At 38.2% G+C, this 19,661-nt stretch overlaps 2 protein-coding genes across 3 annotated transcripts in view; one reads left to right on the plus strand and one right to left on the minus strand.

The window, feature by feature from the left end:
- Positions 1 to 102: 102 nt before the first annotated feature.
- On the plus strand, positions 103 to 10,383 carry polr3c (polymerase (RNA) III (DNA directed) polypeptide C). The gene is made up of 15 exons (XM_060870409.1): positions 103 to 239; positions 779 to 927; positions 1,043 to 1,307; positions 3,208 to 3,441; positions 5,265 to 5,347; positions 5,458 to 5,562; positions 6,205 to 6,297; positions 6,408 to 6,488; positions 6,577 to 6,628; positions 6,771 to 6,831; positions 6,923 to 7,073; positions 7,939 to 8,040; positions 8,287 to 8,336; positions 8,560 to 8,709; positions 9,877 to 10,383. The coding sequence occupies exons 2-15, from the start codon at positions 781 to 783 to the stop codon at positions 9,953 to 9,955; spliced, it is 1,653 nt and encodes a 550-aa protein (XP_060726392.1). The 5' UTR covers positions 103 to 239; positions 779 to 780; the 3' UTR covers positions 9,956 to 10,383.
- A 107-nt stretch (positions 10,384 to 10,490) lies between these two features.
- itga10 (integrin, alpha 10) overlaps positions 10,491 to 19,661 on the minus strand; it is a 28,323-nt gene continuing 19,152 nt past the window's right edge. For both annotated transcript variants that reach the window (XM_060870407.1, XM_060870406.1), the window contains exons 11-31: positions 19,475 to 19,548; positions 19,047 to 19,191; positions 18,337 to 18,485; positions 18,088 to 18,231; positions 17,779 to 17,982; positions 17,418 to 17,548; positions 17,166 to 17,332; positions 16,924 to 17,066; positions 16,718 to 16,828; positions 15,360 to 15,445; positions 15,080 to 15,221; positions 14,884 to 14,976; positions 14,684 to 14,760; positions 13,601 to 13,690; positions 13,278 to 13,362; positions 12,986 to 13,099; positions 12,716 to 12,823; positions 12,419 to 12,532; positions 11,660 to 11,755; positions 11,425 to 11,538; positions 10,491 to 10,863 (exon numbers count right to left, since the gene is read on the minus strand). In XM_060870407.1, coding sequence (XP_060726390.1) covers positions 10,810 to 10,863; positions 11,425 to 11,538; positions 11,660 to 11,755; positions 12,419 to 12,532; positions 12,716 to 12,823; positions 12,986 to 13,099; positions 13,278 to 13,362; positions 13,601 to 13,690; positions 14,684 to 14,760; positions 14,884 to 14,976; positions 15,080 to 15,221; positions 15,360 to 15,445; positions 16,718 to 16,828; positions 16,924 to 17,066; positions 17,166 to 17,332; positions 17,418 to 17,548; positions 17,779 to 17,982; positions 18,088 to 18,231; positions 18,337 to 18,485; positions 19,047 to 19,191; positions 19,475 to 19,548 — 2,441 coding nt within the window. In that variant the 3' untranslated portion in view covers positions 10,491 to 10,809. The remainder of the gene's footprint in view (positions 10,864 to 11,424; positions 11,539 to 11,659; positions 11,756 to 12,418; positions 12,533 to 12,715; positions 12,824 to 12,985; positions 13,100 to 13,277; positions 13,363 to 13,600; positions 13,691 to 14,683; positions 14,761 to 14,883; positions 14,977 to 15,079; positions 15,222 to 15,359; positions 15,446 to 16,717; positions 16,829 to 16,923; positions 17,067 to 17,165; positions 17,333 to 17,417; positions 17,549 to 17,778; positions 17,983 to 18,087; positions 18,232 to 18,336; positions 18,486 to 19,046; positions 19,192 to 19,474; positions 19,549 to 19,661) is intronic.

The following is a 19,661-nucleotide window of genomic DNA, read 5'->3' on the forward strand; positions in this document are numbered from 1 at the left end:
AGTGTGAACTTCTAACCAATCTGCGTTTAGAGGGCGGTGTTTATGTAAATTGGTATTTAAAGGGAAAATACAGGATTTTCATGTCCTGGCCTATAGGAGGAGGAGGAGGAGGCGGCCCTTCTGTAACCGGAAGTGTTTTTCCGAAAGCCATGTGAGCTTTGACTTCTAACGAAAACGTTTACTATTAAGGTTTGACTTCTACAGTAAACCCGAGGGGGGGAAAAAGTGATATTTTGGAGGTGCGTAATATCTGATACTTTCTTTTTCTCCCAGGAAGGATGATAGATATAAAGTGGTTAACATCATTTAGCTAAATGCTAACTACATTAGCCAGGTTATGATGGTGGTTTGAAAACATTCAGCCTTTTAGTTGTAACGCCACTGTTCCGTTTTTCCACTCAGGGCAAAAACTTAAAAAGTACGGAGCCCCCCAGGGGTCATAAATCAGACAGATCCACCTACTACGTTTGTTGACATTCTGACAACTGACAGTTGTTGAGATACACAGAGTTCCATACAGTTACAGTGTTACACAGTTGCACACTTTTGCACACTGTTAAACAATTGCACGCAGTTGCACACAGTAATAGTGTTACACACAGGGTGTGACACAGTTATGCACAATTGCACACACGTTCAAGTGCACAATGTGACCTACTGTTACACTTGAATGAAACATAGTAATATAACTACACACAGTTATCCTGTGTTATGAATCTGAATTTTGAATAGTTGGACATAGTCACATAGTTTCTACTCTGATCCCTTTGGGACTTAGAGATGACATCACAGGAGGTGCGGCTGTGTGGTCTCCTCCTGAGAGAACACTTTGGTGAAGTGGTGGAGAAAGTTGGAGTTTACCTGCTGCGCAGTGGCACACTCAGTCTGCGGGCTCTGGCTCATGAAACCAAGACTTCCCTTGACCTGGTAACCCTGGTATTTCTTAGAGTACACTTATGTTGCACACTTCATTTGTTTACAAATGTAGATTTGTTTGAAACAACTGTCTTTCTTTTTGTATCACTTACATTTTCTTAAATAGGTGAAGAAGTGTCTATGTGTTCTGGTACAGCACGGTATGTCTAAGTTTGGTCCAGGCCGCAGGGGTCCTGCTGGTCCAGTTGAGTACCAGATTAACTGTGAGCGCATTCTCTACATGCTCCGGTACCCGCGCTACATCTACACGGCTAAGAGTCTGTACGGAGACACGGGAGAGCTGATCATAGAGGAGATACTGCAGAGGGGTCAAATGACCATGAGCAGTGTGGTCAGGACTGTAGCAGACAGATTGACACAGAATATGGAGGGTAAGTGAGCTGTAGTGTAACACATTATACAGTTTGTTACCTAAGAGACTGTACATCTAATTGGTTGTTGGTCTAATTCATGTCACAATGCAATGCACGGTTTAAGTAGTGTGATATTACCCGTCATATTCCTGCTTAGGGTTTGGAATTATTTTATTAACTTGCATATGGGAAACAAAAATACATTTATTTAGTCTTTACCCTGATGGCGAAAAAAAAGGGAATAGCTAGCATTAAAATCAAATCAAATTTTATTCGTCACATACACATGCATACAGGGTACAACATGCAGTGAAATGCTTTTTGCATCTGTCCGGGATATAAGCATAAAAAAAGGAATGCAATTTAGGATAAAAAATAAACCAAAACCAAAAGGAGATAGATAAATATAAAAGTATAAACTATATAAAAAACTATATAAAATATGAAAGTATAAGTGGAAAAATACCTCATACCTTACATTCACCTTGACACACAGCAAGCAATGAGGGGTGTTGCATGTTTTTGCTTGCACAGTGAAGGAACCTATGTAAACTTTACTGTACTGAACAGACAGGCAACTAGCAGGAAACTGAGAGCGCAGATTTAACTAAAGCCCTATCACACACAGATTAGACTGGGGACACTGAAGGATTCAGCTCCAGTAAATGTTTTAAACTGTAGTCCATTAAAAGTTATTAGATAAATAAAAGCTGCAGGAACTGGAAAAAATCAATGAACCCTGTATTTATGGTGTTACCTTTTTCTTACATCTTCAAAACTCACATCTGGACATCTTTGTAACGTAACACGGCACAAGAAAGTTAACAGGTTTAATTTCCCACAAACCCAGTTGCTTGCTTCACGCATGCTGATACAATCACATTGTAGTGTATGGCTGATTATGTCATATGGAAATATGACATAAAGCAAGGCTTTATACTGGCTGTCATTACAGTGGCTGGTTTAAGCAGCCTGTTGTATTACTGCTCTCTACATTCTTTGCAGAAATGTGTAAGTGATTACATCAGTAAGTGACTTAATTTGAAGGCGTCCAAAAAGCTGGTGTGGATTTAAATGCATCATGTCCATAAGATGAACTTTGATAGATAGAGACTATTAGAAATATTGTCGGTGCAAATTACAAAATACTTTGAACAAATAAAGAACTTACAAAATAATAATATGGGTAAAACATACTGAGAAGTTTACAACGATGAAATTTGGAAGAATTGCTTTATAATTCAAACACGTGTGTGTGTGTGTGTGTATATATAATATAAATGTGATTTATAGATTCATTGTTTTTTTTTTACTCTTATATGAGGTAATGTTTTGTTTAGGATTTTTTGTGGATTTAGTTTGTGTAGACTTTCACTGAAATTGTGGTCTGTGAGATCTAAGAGAACGTATTACATATATACAGTAGTTATACAGTATAATCATAAAAATATCAAATTTCTTATTAAAATGTGATTTCATTTGCCTATACTAAACTTAATTTAAACAAGTTTCTTTTGAATGAATTGTGTAGAGCGAGCACGACCATTTCTCATAAATATTACTGAAGTATTAAATAAATATGGTTCGAACAGGAGCTAGAAAAGATAAGTGGTGTGAGTGTTGCTTAGCGCTGAGCAAGATCTGGTTTCAATTCTCAGCTCAGGTGAAAGCCGTAGGTCAATTTATACAGGACTTTGAAAATACATGTCCAGATTATGTTCAATTTATAAGCATAAACTACATTACTGGAACATAATTCAATCACATGGACACCATTTTAAGTCAATTCAATAAACTGCTTTTTCAGTTCAGGTTTTTCACACCTTCATACTAAAATGGCAAACTACTTTTACATGTGTGATCATTTACTATACTAAAAGTGTGTATATACACATGTTTATTGAATTTCTGCACCCAGATGGCCAGAGTATGGACTATGGCGAGGTGATGAACGCGTTCTCCCGTTTGGTGGAGACTCACTTCATTCAGCGCTGCCCTCCAGTGGATAGTTTGGGAGCAACAGCCTCAAGAAAATCATCCTCAGGAACTTCTGCTACTTCATCCTCAGGAGCTCCTGCTACATCAACACCTCAGTCTGATCAACCAGAGAGCCACCCAGACTGTTATAAACTGCCTCAGATAAACCTCTCTGGTAAGTGTCCAGATGTTCCACTTGCACGTGTTTGTTTTAGAAAATACCAACTGTAAGTTGTAATAAAATGTTGACAGCGGTGTGTATGAAAATTGTATGCGTACGTTATACAGTATACATCAGTATGACTTTAGGCTTGAAAGAAGTCTGAATCCACAGTGACAGACAGGAACTGCAGCCAATCAGGAAGCGGGAGTGAGCACCTGATAGAGTAAACAAGGAACAATGGATCCATACTGGAATAAGGAAAAAGGAGTGATGAAGTTTTCGCTTTTTTCCTTGCCTGATTGAACACTTTAATTTGGTGGGAAGCTTGTAGTTTGTGCTGTTGTTAAAACAAATAAGATTATAGAATTAAAGCTTTCTTTAACCATTATATTTCATTAATATTAATATTATATTTCATTATATTTCATTAATATTTCTTTTTGTCTTGCTGTGGGGATCGCTACCTAACTGAGCACATGAGCTAGAAATCTCATGATAACTGGTATTGACTGAAGACCCCATCTGATCTGTGTCTCTTTTTAAGCTCTGTTATGGGGTTTAGATAGTGAGATACCACTATCTGGATTGTTCAAAACCTTGTCTTTTAATTGTCTGAAGTATAAAATTCCCAGATTAGATAACAAAATACACAAATAACAATTTGGTTAAAAGAACGGAAAAAAAACAGGTGTTTTTGTTCTCACAATATTTTAGTTAATTAGTTAGAGGTAGTAATCTCGCTGCATCTATCAGTCTCAGATATGGGTTGATCCTCTTGGAAACGTATACATCAGTCAGCCATAACATTAAAATCACCGTTGCCACCGAAACAGCTCTATTGAGGTCTGGACTCCACAGGATCTCTGAAATTGTGAAATGGTATCTGACACCATAATATTAGCAGATTCTTACATTTACAGCATTTGGCAGATGCCCTTATTCAGTGCTTTTAAGTCTCTACTAATGAATATGTTAACACTGGTTCACTAGACTACAGACTTAGGATACCATCATCCTAAAAGAAAAAACCCATCATAAATCCCTTAAACCTAATCCTTTTCCCCATGTAAACACGGCACAGCCCGAGTTACGTGGATACGGGTTACAAAGACTCTACTGTGTTTATAAGCGCACTATTCGCTGTCACCCCAAAGAGGATGGGTTTGATTGATTTGGTACTTCTCAAGTTTTTTTCCCCTCAGGTCTTCTTTAGATTGCTTATTAAAGATCTGAAAATAAATCTGCATTTCTGTAAAGCTGCTTTGTGACTGTGTCCATTTTTAACACACTATAAAAATGAAATTGAATCAAATGCAAAAGTCACAAATAGCCTTTCTGTGGGCAGAAGGGAGGACAGCATTCCAGTTTAAATTCTGTAGTTTTAAAAATAGGTGGTCAGGCCATCCTTAAAAATATTCTTGTTTGCCGTAACCCGACCGACCCTGTCAATTTAGGACCGACTCAACTTTTTTATTTATTTTTTTTGCTTTAAGTCCGACCGAAACTTGAAAAAAAAAATAGACCTACCTACCGACCTTTTTTTTTTTTATTTTATTTATTTATTTTTTTTCTGTTACTGAAAATCTAAATATTTTTAAGGATGGCCTCAGTCTTAAATGTTTTTTTCTGCTTGTTATGTAGGCATGTATGTTCCACTTTATAGTGAGTAGGGAGTCATTCTGGTTTGAGAAGGGTGTAAAGTTTTCTTGTAGCACTTCTGGGATTAAAAATCAGTAACCACTGATTTTACTGAGCACCACTGAACCCCTCTGTATGACACTATGTAAGTGTAGGATGATGTATGGTGTTGTGTCTCTGCGTTCTCTCTTTCTCAGGTCGGGGGAAACGCCGACGCTCAAGTGGAGATGTAGAAGCAAACGATAGAGGAGCAAAGAGAGCCAAAATAGATAACAGAGAGGTGATGGTTTTTGCTATTAAAACAGATAGTGTATAAATGTCTACACTACAGAATCACCCTTTATGAATTCTATGACACACTCTCTGCTTTTTTCACTCCTCTCTCTTCAGGACTGTGGAGATGAGGGAATTTACTGGCAGGTGAATTTTGAGCGGTTTCATTTACATTTCAGACATCAGGCCATCATCGGGGCTGTAGCTTCTAAACTGGACCAGGTAGAGCTCAACCAACCAAATGTTTACAATCTTTTATTGTGTATTTCTGCATTTAGTAAAATGCCAGAAGAATATTTTCTAATAGGAATAGTTTCTGCTATGAAATCTGGTTAGCTGAGTTGTGTTTGAGTCCTAACGCCTGCAATAAAAGCTTAATTCTACTATTTTGGTGGATTTTTAAAAAAAAAATGTTTAATTTAAATTTAATAGTGGCAGGAGTGATTTGCGATAGTAAAGTGTCTGAAGAGTGAAAGGGAAAACTACAAGACTGTGGTGAGACCAGCTATGTTGTATGGCTTGGAGACAGGTGACAGAGCTAAAGATGGTGCGATTTGCATTGGTACGGACAGGATAGGAAATAAATATATTAGAGCGACAGCACAGGTAGGGATAGTTTGGGGAAAAAAAGAGAGTTCAGATTGACATAGTTTGGCCAAGTACAGAGGAGGTATATGGGGTATACTGGAAGAAAAATACTGAGGAGAGAGCCGCCTTTTTTTGTCACTGTTTTAGATAAGTCATGAATGGCCGTGTTACAGTGATTATATCGTCGTACCTAACTCCACCCACACCCATGTAACACATGTTCTGAACATTTACAACTAACAATTACCCATGGTCGTCACCCACCTTTCACCATAGACCAGCAGCGAGATTGTCAGAACCATGCTGAGAATGAGTGAAGTGACGACACCAGCTACTGCTGCTTCCACACAAGCCGTTTCAGCTAACGAGGTAAAATACATGCAAAGACGTGTATTGTTATTCTGTTGCTTTTCTTTCTAATGTCTTGTTTTAGTAGTTACTGTACATGTGGTTAAACCATGCTAAATATTTTCTGTAAGATCTTCCGAGCGCTGCCTCCCAGTTACAACATCAGCAGACCCATACTGGACCAGTACCTGACCCTACTGGTGGATGATCCGGTAAAAAACTAAATGAAATGACATGTATGCTGATATGCGTGACCTCAGCAATCTTTCTTAACCATACACCACTCTCTGTTTCTCTCAGATGGAGTTTGTGGGTAAGATGGGTGACAGCGGAGGAGGAATGTACGGCGTCAGTATCCTCAGTTGCACTGTTACTAAACTGAATTTGCAGGAGATTCTCATATGTAAATTAATATAGCTTTTAGTTGATTTAAAAGATAAATCCCTTGCATGGTGTAGAAACTAAATAAGTATTGAGCCTGAGCTTGTGTTCAGATTTGCACAGAGCGCTGGCTAACCTGGCCAGAGCTACACTGGAATCTGTAGTCCAGGAGCGGTGAGCTTGATTACTTTCTGGTTCAGTTAAAGTTAGCATGTAGCTGTTTTTGGTGTGTAATTGCATCTCGTTCACTTTATTCTGGAAGCAGATTCGGTTCACGGTCAGCCCGGATTTTTCGCCTGTTGTTACGGAAAAAGCACTTGGAGCAGAAGCAGGTGGAGGATTTTGCCATGATTCCTGCGAAGGAGGCTAAAGACATGCTGTACACTTTGCTGTCTGAAAACCTGGTCCAGCTGCAGGTAACATACAATGCTGAAAGAGACCTGCCTTTAGGTAAAGGGGAATGAATTTATTGAAATTTTCACTCTTCACTACCTGCTGACTGTATTCAGTGAGTTCCTCACTGCGAGCGTTGTTGAATAAACAGGTTTAAACTGGCTGATCACTTTATTAGGAACATATGTACAACTACACGTTCATGCTGTCCTCTAATCAGCCAATCATAAAACAGCAGCACAGTGTATGAAAAAAACATGCAGGTCAAGAGCTTCAGTTCGCGTCAAACCTCCGAATGAGGAAAAATGACATTAACTGTGGCATATTGTTGTTGGTACCAGATGGGCTGTCTTGAGTATTTCAAAATCTCCTGCCAATAGGACATGAAACAGTCTCTAGAGTTTACACAGTATAAAAAAATACTGTGGGTGGAAATGCCTTGTTAATTCAAGGAAAATGGGCAGATGGATTTGAGCTACCAGGAAGGATAGTACCTCATATAGGGCACAGACTCTCCCAGACAAGATCGTTGAAGTTTGGAAAAAGAACAGATGGGCTTTTTTTCTATCCTGGCTGTCAACTGTCTAGTTATGATGATCCTGTTCAATGATGAGCCTCAGATTCTTTTTCATGGCTTTTTCAACTACTCTGTGTAAACTCTTTTCACTCCCTGCACTCTTTTCACAACTGCTGCTTAACCACCACACACAACTACACTAAAATTTTAGTGAAGTTAAAGTTGCAGTTTGTAAAAGGTACTTTAGGGAAGCTTTTTATTACACACTTTTTTATTACATATTCAGCAATATAATGAATTTTATGAGTTCATAAATGTAATTGATAAAGCCAATAAAGTCTGTCTGATCTTTTCTCATTTGGTGTCTCTAGGAAATCCCAAAAACCCCAGATCATGCTCCTTCTCGTACTTTTTACCTCTACACTGTTAACCAGTTGCCCACCGCTAGGCTTCTGCTGCAGAACTGCTACAAGGTGCCAGCCGTACACTCACACCACACATACACACACCCACACACTCACACACACACCACACATACACACACAAACTCTCACACTCAGAGTTACATTTGTGAGATACACTTTACCCGAATCATAGTATATAAATCTACACTACATATATTATAGACACAGTTTTTATACTTGGATGGATATATAGGATATCTGAGGTTTAGTTTGGACAGAATATATGTGAGATTGTGTGTTTGTGTGTACCTGTAGACGGTGGGTAACCTGATAGAGAGGAGACTGTTTGAGACCAAAGAAAACAAGTGAGTTCCCTCCTGCCTTTTAATTGCTAGACAGTAAGTTTTGAGATGTTTTTCACTGCTTGGTTTAGTGGGTTTTCCTATCATACACCTCGTATTTCTGAGGAAATTTGTTGATGTATTTTGGAAAAGGGAAAACAACTGTGCAGTGCTGTGTCTTTCTAGTACTGGTGACGTTCATGTGTCTAATACTGTCTTTTGGATTATTTGCTGACTTGACTGAAAGACGTCATTTGGAGAAGTCACAGCGCATTGAAGCCATCCTGGCATCCCTGCAGGCCAGCGGGGCGGAGACAACTCAGCTGGCTGAGGTGGAAGAGATGATCACTGCACCCGAGAGACAGCAGCTAGAGGCTCTCCGACATCATATCAACAAGTACTGTACCACTAGTCTGTATTAAGTCTAGTCTTGGACAGCCATTACACAATTTCCCATTCATTAGTTTATTGTGCTATTATTTTCCCACATCTTTCAACCAACAAGTACTAAATTACACACAAACTACACTATTCAGCCCACTGTGTTATATGTTGTGTGCATACTGTAAGGGAAACGTGAAGGATTAGCTCAAATTGGAATTAAAAGATAATATCTACAGTAGGTGAATCACTGTTTTTAAAACTAATCAGCTTAATCTTGTCTGTGTACTGTATCTCTCAATATCTAGAAAGGATATTACATATGTTGGTCACAGAGAATAATATCCTGAATGTAGCGAGAAGATCTGCAGTTTAAGGTATTATCTTGTGAGCAAAGAGCACTTTCAAGAGAAAGACACTTCTTTTTAACGATGAATGAGACTTTTTTGAACTATACTAGTACACAAAAACTAAAGTACTCCCACACATTTACAATGTGTGCAGACCATGACCTGAACAAACCATGTTAATGCACCACTTCAGCAAACATCTGGAGGTATTATATTTGCATTGTGTTGCACTTGGATGGGGATTCCCTGATGTAGTTGCTGAAAGGGGATTCCCAGGTTGTGCTGGTTTGCTGGAGGACTGGTCATGTCTGGAGTGATGTTTTGGGAAGACGATCAAGAATGGTGAATGGAGTGATGACTAGACCAGGAAGAGTCTCAGATGCACACATTTCATTAGAGCACTTATTCAACAGCGGCATAAAAAACTAAACTCTCAAAAGGCTAGACGAGGGTGGACCAGGCTAGACCTGTGATTCTTCTTGTCGTTGGATTTTAATACTTTAGATTGACCGAACAGGCCAGAAGTTTGTAACCAATCAGACATGCTCATTAATTTGGGGTGTAACTACATTATCCTCCTTTTACCTCAATCAACATTCTGTTCCTTGGTCTGTTCATACAGTTCCTGCTGTTTCCATAATAATTTTGTCCATCTTTTTTTTTATATTAAGAATATATCAAAATGATAATTTATCCAAATTTACTATACACCATACTGTATGGTGTATAGTACTATACAGTATACTGTTACACACTATGTTTACAGTATAGAACACTGGAGAACACATGATTAGCTTAATAAATTCTGATTCATTTCTCTTTTCTATCCACAGGCTGGATTCGAGTGAGAACCAGGTAGACGAGACAATATTCCTTTTAGAATCTTACGTTAACTCTGCTTCCTCACATTGACACTCAGTGGATGTTTAGCTAGTGAGATCTGTTTCCTTAAGTTGTATTTTTGCTGCATAAACTCGTAATGGTTTAGGTGCTTATTTAATTATGAACTTCAGTCATGTTGGTTTGTAATTCCTTTTGTATACATGTTTTACCTAGAGGACTGATTCTTTTATTGATGATCTGGATCAATATAAAAATGTATACCATAATAATGATGTTAAAGTATTTCATTTCATGAATGCTTGTATGGGTGTCTGTTTGCCAAATATGAGCTCTCACATCTGAGAGAAAGGACGCCAGCTTAGAGTGAATTACAAATCTTTATTCAACATCGATTTTTGACTCAAAACATGAGCGATACAAACCTGAGAAATTAACACCTACTGAATAAAAAGTGTATTTGTATGCAGATAAATAAAATGAATTTGATTTGAATTACACTTCTTGCCCCTATGCCTGAATAGTGCATTTCACCGCACTCAGTCCTCTTCCCCACCCTTTTCTACTCTGCAATCCAAATAAAGCCTGACATTAGCAGTGCCTCTCTGAAGCTATATTAAGGTCATTCATTACAGCGCCCCGGGAAGTCTTGAAATCTTTCATTTGACTTCTCACTGAACTGAACATGTGTCCTGACGATGCCTCAACTCGGTGCCTGCTTTATTCCCAAAGTGCCTACGCTCAAAAGGCATTTCTGCTTTCTATAATTCCAATACTGTTGCTAGCACTCACTTCTCTCAGAGACGTGGAGCAGGTATAATAGGTAAGTGTTCTGCTCCCAGAAGAAGGGAAGGAGTCAATTTTGAAATTGTGCATTAGATCAACACGTGAGACGTATCAACTCAGTGCGTCAGTGGAGGTGAAACTCAGTCCTCGTGGTCCTCATCGTCTTTTCTCTGTTTTCTTGTGAAAAAGCCCAGCTGGAAGGAAGACAGGAAAAGAAGTAAGAAACCTCAAAACGTCTTTAAGCACAGTACTCGACATTGTCGTGGATTCAGCCCCATTCAAAGCAAGAGTAAATCTGCATTTAATACATTTCCACGTTACTAAACGAGGTCAAGTTGCAATACGGTTTGTTTGCTTTGTTTGCAAAATTTAGCCTACACTTCCAAAGTTAAACAGAAGTGTTGGGTTGGCAGACAGAGATGTAATTCTAGAGGAAAACCAAGAGTCGCAGAATAAGAAAACCCATTGTGTAAAGTTTGTGATGGTGCCAATTCAGTGAAACATATGCCTCTGGTTATGGAGATGTAATTGTATTTGTATTCACTGGTGTAAACTAAGGAAGGTCCTTAAGTATAAAGTTTGCTTTTATGTGAGAGTGTAAATAAACAGCGATCGAGCAGTATGAGCATCTGTACTATAAACAAAGTTATATAAAGGAAAGTGTTAGGAATGCTTTAGCTGATCAGTATTGGATATTAGCCAATAATCAGTACACACAAAAAAATAAAAATAAATGTTGAGAATAAAGTCCATACCTTCCACAGGATAAAAATGATGAGTGCAAGGAGCAGTAGACCTCCAATAATACTGCCAATCAGGATCCACAGAGAGATTGGAATTGAACGACCCTTTAGAACCTCCAACACGGTCTACACACACACAACACAATCATGCAATAAACCACAAAGTTCTTCAGAAAAAAGTGTTATATGACCTATGTACAATATTATAGTAACGCTGGCTGTGTTTGAGTCCCTGCAGTCCTCTCACCTCTCTCCAAAGCCCAGCATTGCCCAGTGTGATCAGATTAGACTCCTTAGCAGACAGGTAGTAGGAGCCGACTATCATCACAGCTTTAAACTTAGCCTAACAAACAAACATAAATAAATAAATGGTTTGCTTATATTGGGATTGTAAGGGTTTTTGTGTTTGGTAATTTTTTTTATATGTTGTAAGCAATTAAACATGCATTGTCATTTTTGGTTTCATTGCTCTTAGATCTCAGCATTAGACCAATTAAAATGTTATTACTAAATAAAAAATGATAAGACACACATTTGATCAGTTTACAGTTACATTTAATGTCGTGGAACATCTGCAAAACAAGTTGAATTTATACATTTTATAACTTTCATTATAGCAACTGTAAACTTTTCCCTCACCAACCTCTAGTTTTTTTTTTTAACTTTCTGTTAATATAACAATAAAAAAAGCAGCTTGTCATGTGAGAGAGAAACCACAACGTACAAAGTCCCTTTTCTTTTCCAGCAATGACTTTTACAAAAGGCAGCCAGGTAGGTAGCATTTTTGGACAGTTTTTGCATACAAACTACTGTATATCAGAGCATCCACCTACTGAGGTGCCTTATTTTAGCAGAATTGTATGTACAACATATTCTTTAGTATAGGAAATATTATAATTCTGTTTACTAGATAGGAATTCTAACTGTTCTGACAAACAAATAATTAGATGTAAACATACATTTTAACTATATTAGAGGTAAGAGTGTGTGTGTGCACCTGTCTTACCTGTCTGAAGAAGTTATCATGCACCCTTCTAGTGATGCGAATAACGGCTGTCTGTCCCTTCAGCAGTTGCTGGATTTGACACACGACCTCTACACACCATGAAGAACTGCAGTTCTGCATAAACACATTTAAAACCCAGAGATATTTACCATACCAATACAATCTATTTAACACAGCATCAGGTTTATTTTAAATATAGACATATTGAACCACATTCTTTTATGAGTATGTGTTTCCCTATATTTGACCATATCACGTTACCTTTTAGTGTTGAATAAATAAGTTAATGTCTCTTACTAAAAATTCGTTTTTCTTCATATCATCAGGATGCAGTGGACGCACGTCTCTCTGAGCAGCTTTCAGCTGGGCTATTTCACTCTTAATACTGCAGTTTACACCAGAGGTCTACAAATACACACACACACAATCCCATACATTCATATTGCCTACACTGTAGACATAACTGTGCTTTAAAACAAATGTTAAACGGTGTGCATGTAACCTTCTATTGTTAGTGAGCTGTTAAAGAAAATATCTTGCCACTACCCACACAAGGTTAACACTCACATTGTGAGAGAAAGCATCCACTACAGAAGAGAAAGCTTTGTCTGTGGCAGCTACAGAGGGTAAACTGACTCTCAGCTCCACATTGCTCACCGCATAACAGCCTAGATTCTGCACCTAAACACACAAAACACAAATATACATACTGTACTGTATATAACACATATTTATCAGTTCGTAAATGCTGACATCATCAAACACAAACACACAAAGAAAAGACAGATTTCTTTATCTACTGATATCAGGCTTAACTCTGGATAAATATTGGTAACTGAGCATTACTTATAGCACATACCCTGAAATTTGTGTAGAACTCAGGTCCTGTCCCCTCTGATACAGTCCTAGTGGGATGGACCTCATAGCGGTTTAGATTGGAATCACTGTACAGGACCAAGTCAAGAGAAAGCATGGGGGATAAAGTACATTTTTGTTAGAACTTTACATTTCATATATAAAATATTGTTCGAAATACAAGCACATCTTATATGTTCCAAAAACATTCTTCTAACTAATAAGGAAATCTAGCATCACACTTTTTATAGTCTAAGAGTATGAACAGCTAGTGAAACACACGGCATTTGCACAGAACCAACAGAAAAGTTGACAGAAGCCACTGACCTGGTGATGAAGAGATCAGGCTCGTACTGAACTATACTCTGTAGCTGAACGGTGTTGTCTGAAAGAGTTTTCTCTTGCTCAACACTGTCACTGTGGTCAAAAACACGAACGTTATTATCTGTATTGAACCCCGATAACCTTAATACACCTTCAAGTATCTAGAACTATCGTGTTACATGAATTTTCAAGCTGCAAAATAGTCTTTATACAGGTTTGTTGGATTTTCAATTCTGGAGGTGACAGTATTGATTCAAATCATATCTTAATGTTAATGAGTTTGTTCTAATGAACTGTCATTTTTATAATAACAATAGAAGGATACTCCACAATCTACACTACAATAGTTAATTAACAAAGAAAAACATAGTGTCATAGTGAAGAGACGTCTATTTAACATTTGTGGAAGCCTTTATTTGAAGTCTTCCACCATGAGGAAGTCTTCAGAAGAAAGCTTTTTTTTTTCACTTTTATGTCATATTAACTTTTTATAGCTATAATAGAAATGATCAGAACAACAAACTTTTCTCATGGACATTTCACGACATTGAATATATTTATAAATGGCACATTATGACTCACCAGTCTTATAAATATTAAATGTAATCATCTGCTAATTGCTGTGGTATAAGAGAAATAAAAGACTTTGATTTGATTGATCACCTAGAGGATGGGGGGTTAAGGTACTGTACCACCACCAGTTTTCATTTCTTTTTTTACAACAGGGTGGCCCAGAGCTAAGCATTTTCAATTTTCTACTTATATTTCTTACTTTTTACATTTCCTATTATGTACATACTACAGAATAAACATATTTATGTAGCTACAAAGATGCATATACAGGATTGTACAAAAGACTTAGGCACACTTGTTGTTTTAGTAAAGAAAGCAACTTTTTATATAATATTTTATTTGACAAACCTGAAATATAATGAAGGCTGCTGCTTTTTCAGACAAAAACACAAAGGTAGCTGGTATTTGCATGTAAACCATTGAATGTTCCTAAGTCTTCTGAACAGAACTGTGTGTGTGTGTGTGTGTGTGTGTGTTCGCGCGCGTGTGTGTGTGAGTGTATGTGTGTGTTACCTTTCTGCAACTAACTTCATTTGCACTTTACTGATAAGAGATGTGCAACTAAATTCAAACTCCAACATAAAATTCACCTAATAGAAAAAAGATAGAATGAGAGATAAGAGAATGGATTTGAGAAGGGATAAGATGGAGTTTAGTAGATGTTTTAATTTAGACAATAATGAGGAAATGAGCAGCAGAAATGGAGAGCACACCTTGGACCCAGAGCGAAAGACAGGATAGCTGACATTGCATGAGTGAGTGTTGGAACTCAGTCCAGTGCACTCAATCTTAAATTGGCCATCCTCCTGAGAGAAAGAGAACATTTTATTTTCATCTTCATTTAATCGACTGGAGTCAACCATTGCAGTGGATAAGAAATAAACCTGTTCATTGGAAACAGAAGTGTACCCGTATACTAAGGCTGCTGAAGTGAAGGTTTTTGGAGTAATAAATAATGAGGCTGGTGTTATAGGCATTCTCTAGCTGGTTCTGAAGCTGAACTTCCACAGCAAGGCGTCTTCGAGGACTGCGGATCACGTAAGGCTGCTGCCTGCCAGCACACAGGAGATTAACCTTAAAACAACTCTGACACAAATCCAAAACCAAGCCTCTTGATTAATCAGTCCTAAACAATTATGTTTTTTCATCAGACCTTGTTCAAGATACATTAAGAACCTGTTAACAGTACCTTGTTCCTTTGATGTCCATGTGTGCTTGCAAAACCAGGTTTGTCACACACACATCATCTTCTCCACAGTCTTTATAAAATGGAATCTACAAAATACAAACATCCAGATATTAACTAGAAATTCCAGGTTATGCTGTACTGTTTTCACTATTAGGATACCTGTGTTCACAATGGCAGCCTGGACATTTTTCGCTATAGAATGTATGCAAAGCTACCTATTTACCTATTGTGATCACAAACCAGTCTTCCCACTTAAAATGACCTGACAATGTGTGTGAGAAAAAAACAGTGTTCAGGAGTCGTATTCACTGGTTTAGGAGATTTGATTAGAAATAAATTGGTCAAATAGAAGCCAAAAAAATGTTTTATTACCAGATATATTTAAAAACTGAATTTTTTTTAAAAACAGTCTCCATGACAAGCTCTACACTGGTCCACTTGTCCAAATTGAAACGTCTGAAATGCTTACATCACTATACGAGCATACGTAAACAGTACATCATCTTCATCGTCATCATCATCATCATGGCCGAATTGGTCACATGGTGCATCACATGGGTAAAAACATGTTAATAGTTTTGATTGAATATCCATTTTAAATTTTATTGACTTCGATAATGTTCAGTTTTCACTGGACATAACTGCAGGGTCAGTGTGGAGGGAATTCCAAAACATAGAGAAAAAGGTTTTGGGATTAATGTAGATGCAGCCTGTATGGTGCCCTGTATTAGACTGGTGACCCATCCAGAATATATGTTGTTAATATACCATGATGCTGACCAGGATATAGTGGCTACTGAAGATGAAGGGATGGGAGAAAACTGTAATAAACTCCATCTCTCACTTCCATCAGTAGTTGTCACATCATTGCATTAAAATTACATAACGTTAAAACAATTTTGCAGGGGGCACGGTGGCTTAGTGGTTAGCATGTTCGCCTCACACCTCCAGGGTTGGGGGTTCGATTCCCGCCTCCGCCTTGTGTGTGTGGTGTCTGGAAAATTGTCCGTAGTGTGTGATTGCGTGAGTGAATGAGAGTGTGTGTGCCCTGCGATGGGTTGGCACTCCGTCCAGGGTGTATCCTGCCTTGATGCCCGATGACGCCTGAGATAGGCACAGGCTCCCCGTGACCCGAGGTAGTTCGGATAAGCGGTAGAAAAGGAGTGAGAGAGTGAGTAAAACAATTTTGCTTCACCTAGCCTCTTGTCAGTATAAATGGTTACAACTCCCATTGAAAAGAACTGACTTCCAGCTGCTTTGTCATGCTGCATCCCTGCCTATGAACACAGAGCTATAAGTAAAAATCGGGGTCTTCTCTTATGTAGCTCGAGTAAAGATAGTAAATGTTCTGAACTCACAGATTGCTTATGTGTGGTTGGCCAGCCTTCATCAAGCACTGGGCCGCTATCTGTGTCATTAATTTTGAAGTTCAGGGAGAAAGTGATCGGTCGGATATAGTCTGCTGTGTCCTGTTAATCAAACAAGAATATATTGAAGAAACAGTAAGGAAACAATAACAACCAGTCTAGCTGTCTTTCTGCCTGTCTGCATTGTATGGACTTACAAATACATGGAAGGGCAGCATGTGGCACACAGACTTTCCTACTTCAACTCTGACCCCTGTCAGTATCTGCCTCTGAGAGTTAGCATCAAACAAAGCACGTGCAGACAATTTTCTGTCATCCAACATGGCCCCCAACTGCAGATCTGTAAAATGACAAGGATTGAACTGAAGAATACACAGTGCATGTAGAGAGTTTATTTTATTTACTGAGTGTATATGTTAAACTGGGAGTTTGTTGGTACCAAAGGTTGTGCCATGTGAGCCTGGTGAACGGGACATGGTCCTGAAGCAGGCAGTGGCGGTAAGGCATGCTGAATCCCGGCCACCTCTGTGGCAGTTTTTCTGTATAACGTTGATAGAATGTGGCTGAAAGTTCAGACTCATGTTGATCTGCACTATGCTGCGAGACCTGAATACAGGAGTGAGCTGTTTGATAATGCAAAGGAAACACTAAGGGGAAAAGAACTACACAATGTGCAGATGTTGCAGCGCACCTGAGGATGACGGCACTGCCGTGAGCTCCAACTGCCAGATCCAGTAGTTTGTCTCCATCCATATCCAACATTGCGCTCAGACTGCGGCCAAAATACTGCAGACCTGCAGAGAGAGAGGAGGCAGAGATACGCTACAGGAAGAGGCAAAGAGATAGGCAGAAATGTTGAACGAGATAGCAAAAGTGTGTAAGAAAGAGAAAATTCAGATATAGATGACAGAAGCAGTGTAGATTGAGTAAAAATAAAAAAAATAGTCATGAGCCTGTGAAAATACTTCATTAAGGCAGATTTTGCACTAATATTTTACATGAAATTATTACTAAACTGTTATGTGTTTGTCGAGATTTGACAATAATTTTACCTGCTTGTAATGGGGTTTTATATAAAATTCATCGCCATGGTAGATATAAAGTGCACCCTGGTGATCATCTTCCAGTGGTGCTCCCACTAGAAGGTCAGAAAATCCATCATGGTTGAGGTCCGGAGCCACAGCCATGGCATAACCAAACCGAGCATCCTGGGCTTTCTTCTGAGAATGCAGGGTCCCATTTGGTGAAAAACCATCCTATAGAGGGAATTTAGTGCTTTAAAAGTTTGGAAAAAAATTCTGCAAAGTTGAAAAAATTCTAAAAAGTTTAGAGTGTCTTCCTTTTCCCTTTCCGCTTCTTACCCCATCTAAACAGTAAACATAGACTTTGCCTGTTTCTTTATTTCCTGCCCCGAGGAACATGGGCGCAGCAATCAGGAGGATATCTGTTATACCATCCTGATCTACATCCACCACACACACCTCACTGCCAAAATAGGAGCCAATCTAGAAAGAGGAAATGACAAAAAGGGAAATAATCATTTAGAAATGGAAGCAATTCAGTGCTTACCATAAAAGAACAAATCGGGTGATGAATGAAAAAATCTCTACCTGCTCTCCTTCAATGGCCTGTGTGATGTTGAGATCTCCATTAAGACTCAGGTCAAACAGAATTACCTTTCCTTTGTGTTTGAACCTGGGTGCCCCAGCCACATAGAGTCTCCTCCTATCACCTACTGTCACTGAGGACACAGTATAACCTGCAATATACACAGAACCAGTTTGTAATCTTCAATAATAAATTAAATAATATTGCTGTGGGGAGCTGTCAATTATATGAGCAGTAAAAAAAATCTTTATTCATACAATAAGGAGATACAGGCAGACAGTAAAGAAAGTCTAAATGTACTTTGTCTGAAAATATTTCAGGCAGGATCAAGCCAATCCTAGTCAACTGCTTAAGACTATACTCATTAAAGTCTGCATGACACTCTTCAATCCCACTCAACTTAAGAATCTTGTTAAAAACCTTCCAAATCTAGCTGAAGACACTGAAGCCTTCCTCCATTATTAAGCTAAGGAGCTTCTATGCAGCTCAGCACTGTGAATCAGTGATTTCAGCTTAGCCAGAAACTCATCCACACAAGTGTATTTTAAGAATTTGTACATCCTCATATTTGATACACAGATTTATTTTGCACAGTGTAGCCTAAAAGGCACTAAAGCCAAAAGTTGAGCTTAATTACATTTAATAATGTTTGATATGGACTAAAAATAATATTGTCCTGAAACAGTTTTCACTTCAACAAAGGAAAAGTTACCTAGGTATGCTGCATGATTCTTTAGCTTCACAGGAAATTCTTCCTCAAAGGCTTCTCGAAGAGGAATGACTTTTCTATCAATCCCCTCCTTCAAAACCCCTCCCTCCCAATCATAAGCTCCCACCATGCCAAACAAGATCCCATCCTAAAAAAGAAATGCAGAAATTAAAATAGAATTTTAAATTAAGCAAGACATCCCTTTATTTTTTCCGCAATATTGATTGTATAGTAATTTATACAAATAATTATTCTGAATGGTAAACTAATAGAGGGGCCAGAAGATGCTAACATCATATTCAGAGATTAACATCGTTACAATTTGTAAATTTGCCTAATAGAAGTATGCCATTAAATAAGGCAAGTGCACTGGAACCTGTAGCTCTCTTTTAAAGACCCCCCAAAAAAGTCCTTTTATAAAGAAAACTCACATTTAAAATGTGTGTTGAGAACCCAATTTGTGACATCTCCATGAGGAAGGTACTTTGATTGAATCCCAATGTTCCTGTCAGCACAGAAAAATTCCAATTCATTTCAATGATGTCCATAATTCATAAGTCATGCAAATGATTGTTGCATAAATACTTGTCGAGTGAATGATAGAAAATATGTATGTTA

The sequence above is a fragment of the Tachysurus vachellii genome, chromosome 5, assembly GCF_030014155.1.
Source record: "Tachysurus vachellii isolate PV-2020 chromosome 5, HZAU_Pvac_v1, whole genome shotgun sequence".
Lineage (NCBI taxonomy): Eukaryota > Metazoa > Chordata > Actinopteri > Siluriformes > Bagridae > Tachysurus > Tachysurus vachellii.

Coding starts and splice junctions, on each gene's coding strand:
- polr3c (XM_060870409.1), top strand. CDS start 781: ATGACATCACAGGAGGTGCGGCTGTGTGGTCTCCTCCTGAGAGAACAC. Junction 5,563..6,204: donor TAGCTTCTAAACTGGACCAG/GTAGAGCTCAAC, acceptor CTTTCACCATAG/ACCAGCAGCGAGATTGTCAG. Junction 6,489..6,576: donor CCCTACTGGTGGATGATCCG/GTAAAAAACTAA, acceptor TGTTTCTCTCAG/ATGGAGTTTGTGGGTAAGAT.